Source organism: Eretmochelys imbricata, chromosome 1 (genome assembly GCF_965152235.1).
Source record: "Eretmochelys imbricata isolate rEreImb1 chromosome 1, rEreImb1.hap1, whole genome shotgun sequence".
Taxonomy (NCBI): Eukaryota; Metazoa; Chordata; order Testudines; family Cheloniidae; genus Eretmochelys; species Eretmochelys imbricata.
In genome coordinates, this window is record NC_135572.1 from 5,433,936 (window position 1) to 5,435,537 (window position 1,602).

Below are 1,602 nucleotides of genomic sequence, written 5' to 3' on the forward strand. Positions count from 1 at the left end.
CTTTCCCGGGCCAGGAGGGCACCTGATTCCTTTGTTCTCCAACCCTTTAGCTCTTACTTTGCAGGGGGGAAGGGCCCAGGCAAACAGTTGCCAGGAAACAGGGTGTCAGCCATTCTCTGTGCCCAGACCCCTGCACAAACCTGCCCTCTAGGGCTCTGCAAGGATCATACACCCTTATCGCATCACCAAGATACTTAAGAACTGCATAGGGGAAACTGAGGCACCCCCACACTATTCAGAGGAAACATTAAGAACAGTCCCACTTCATCACAACATGTAACTCCCCTCACTCTGCTTCTTTCCCTCTACAGACACCTGGAGCATTTCTGAGCCCAATCGACGCACAGACCACTGCATGGCAGCTTTCAACCTCAGTGACTATGACCGTTCATCATTCATCCTAATAGGAATCCCTGGCCTGGAAGCTGCTCACTTCTGGATTTCCATCCCTTTCTTTACGTTCTACATTATTGGCCTGTTGGAAAATTTCATGGTTCTGTTTGTTGTAGGCAAAGAGGAGACCCTGCATGCACCAATGTACCTGCTGCTCTGCATGCTGGGGCTCACAGAAATCAGCGCGTCTACTGCCATCGTGCCAAAGGCACTCTGTATATTTTGGTTCAATTTGAAAGGCATTACTGTGGGTGGCTGTCTCACTCAGATGTTCTTCCTTCATGTGGTTTCTGTGACACATTCAGCCATCCTCACGACAATGGCCTTTGATCGCTATGTTGCCATATGTAACCCTCTGAGATATGCCACCATCCTCACCAATGCACGAATAGCTAAGTTAGGGCTCGTGTGTTTGACAAGAGCTGTTCTCTTCATTCTGCCCCTGCCTCTGCTCCTGAGCAGGCTGCCATTCTGTGCCAGCCGCATTATCCCCCACACATACTGCGACCACATGGCTGTGGCAAAGATGTCGTGTGGGGACATCACAGTCAACAGGATATACATCTTCTTGTTAGTATTTATAGTCCTTGGGTTTGACCTGACAGTTATTGCTGTCTCGTATGGTCTGATAATCAGGGCCGTCCTCAGAATCCCCTCCGAGAAAGCCCACCAGAAAGCCCTTAACACCTGCACAACCCACACCTGTGTGATTTTGATTTCTTGTACTCTCGGCCTCTTCTCTAATCTGACACACTGGTTCAGTCAGGGCATCAATCCCTATGTACACGTCGTCTTTTCCAGCCTGTATCACCTCCTCCTTCCTATGCTCAACCCTATCGTTTATGGTATCAAAACCAAAGAGCTTCGTGACAAAGTGTGCAAATACATCTGCAGAATGTGATCACCTCGGACCACTGACTCCAAACCTCTGTTTCATGAGGGGGGAAATGATATCTCCTCATTAATCAAGGGTGTTCTATCCAAGTTTGGCTGAGCTCATCATTGTGGAAATTCACAGACTTTAAAGCTCCTCACACCTAACATCTCATCACTCCATCACCAAGCACTGCTCTCTCTGTTGCTGAGTTCCCTCTCTCTGACCATATCCTGATCACTTTCAGTGTCACTGTCAAGGTTCCTCCCCCACTCTGAACGCTAGGGTACAGATGTGGGGACCTGCATGAAAAACTCCTAAGCTTATCTTTACCA

General features: G+C 48.6%; 1 protein-coding gene across 1 annotated transcript; it reads left to right on the forward strand.

Moving 5' to 3' along the window:
• Positions 1 to 355: 355 nt before the first annotated feature.
• On the forward strand, positions 356 to 1,294 carry LOC144259670 (olfactory receptor 52N2-like). Its single transcript, XM_077807975.1, has one exon. The coding sequence runs from the start codon at positions 356 to 358 to the stop codon at positions 1,292 to 1,294; it is 939 nt and encodes a 312-aa protein (XP_077664101.1).
• The last annotated feature ends 308 nt before the right edge of the window (positions 1,295 to 1,602 follow it).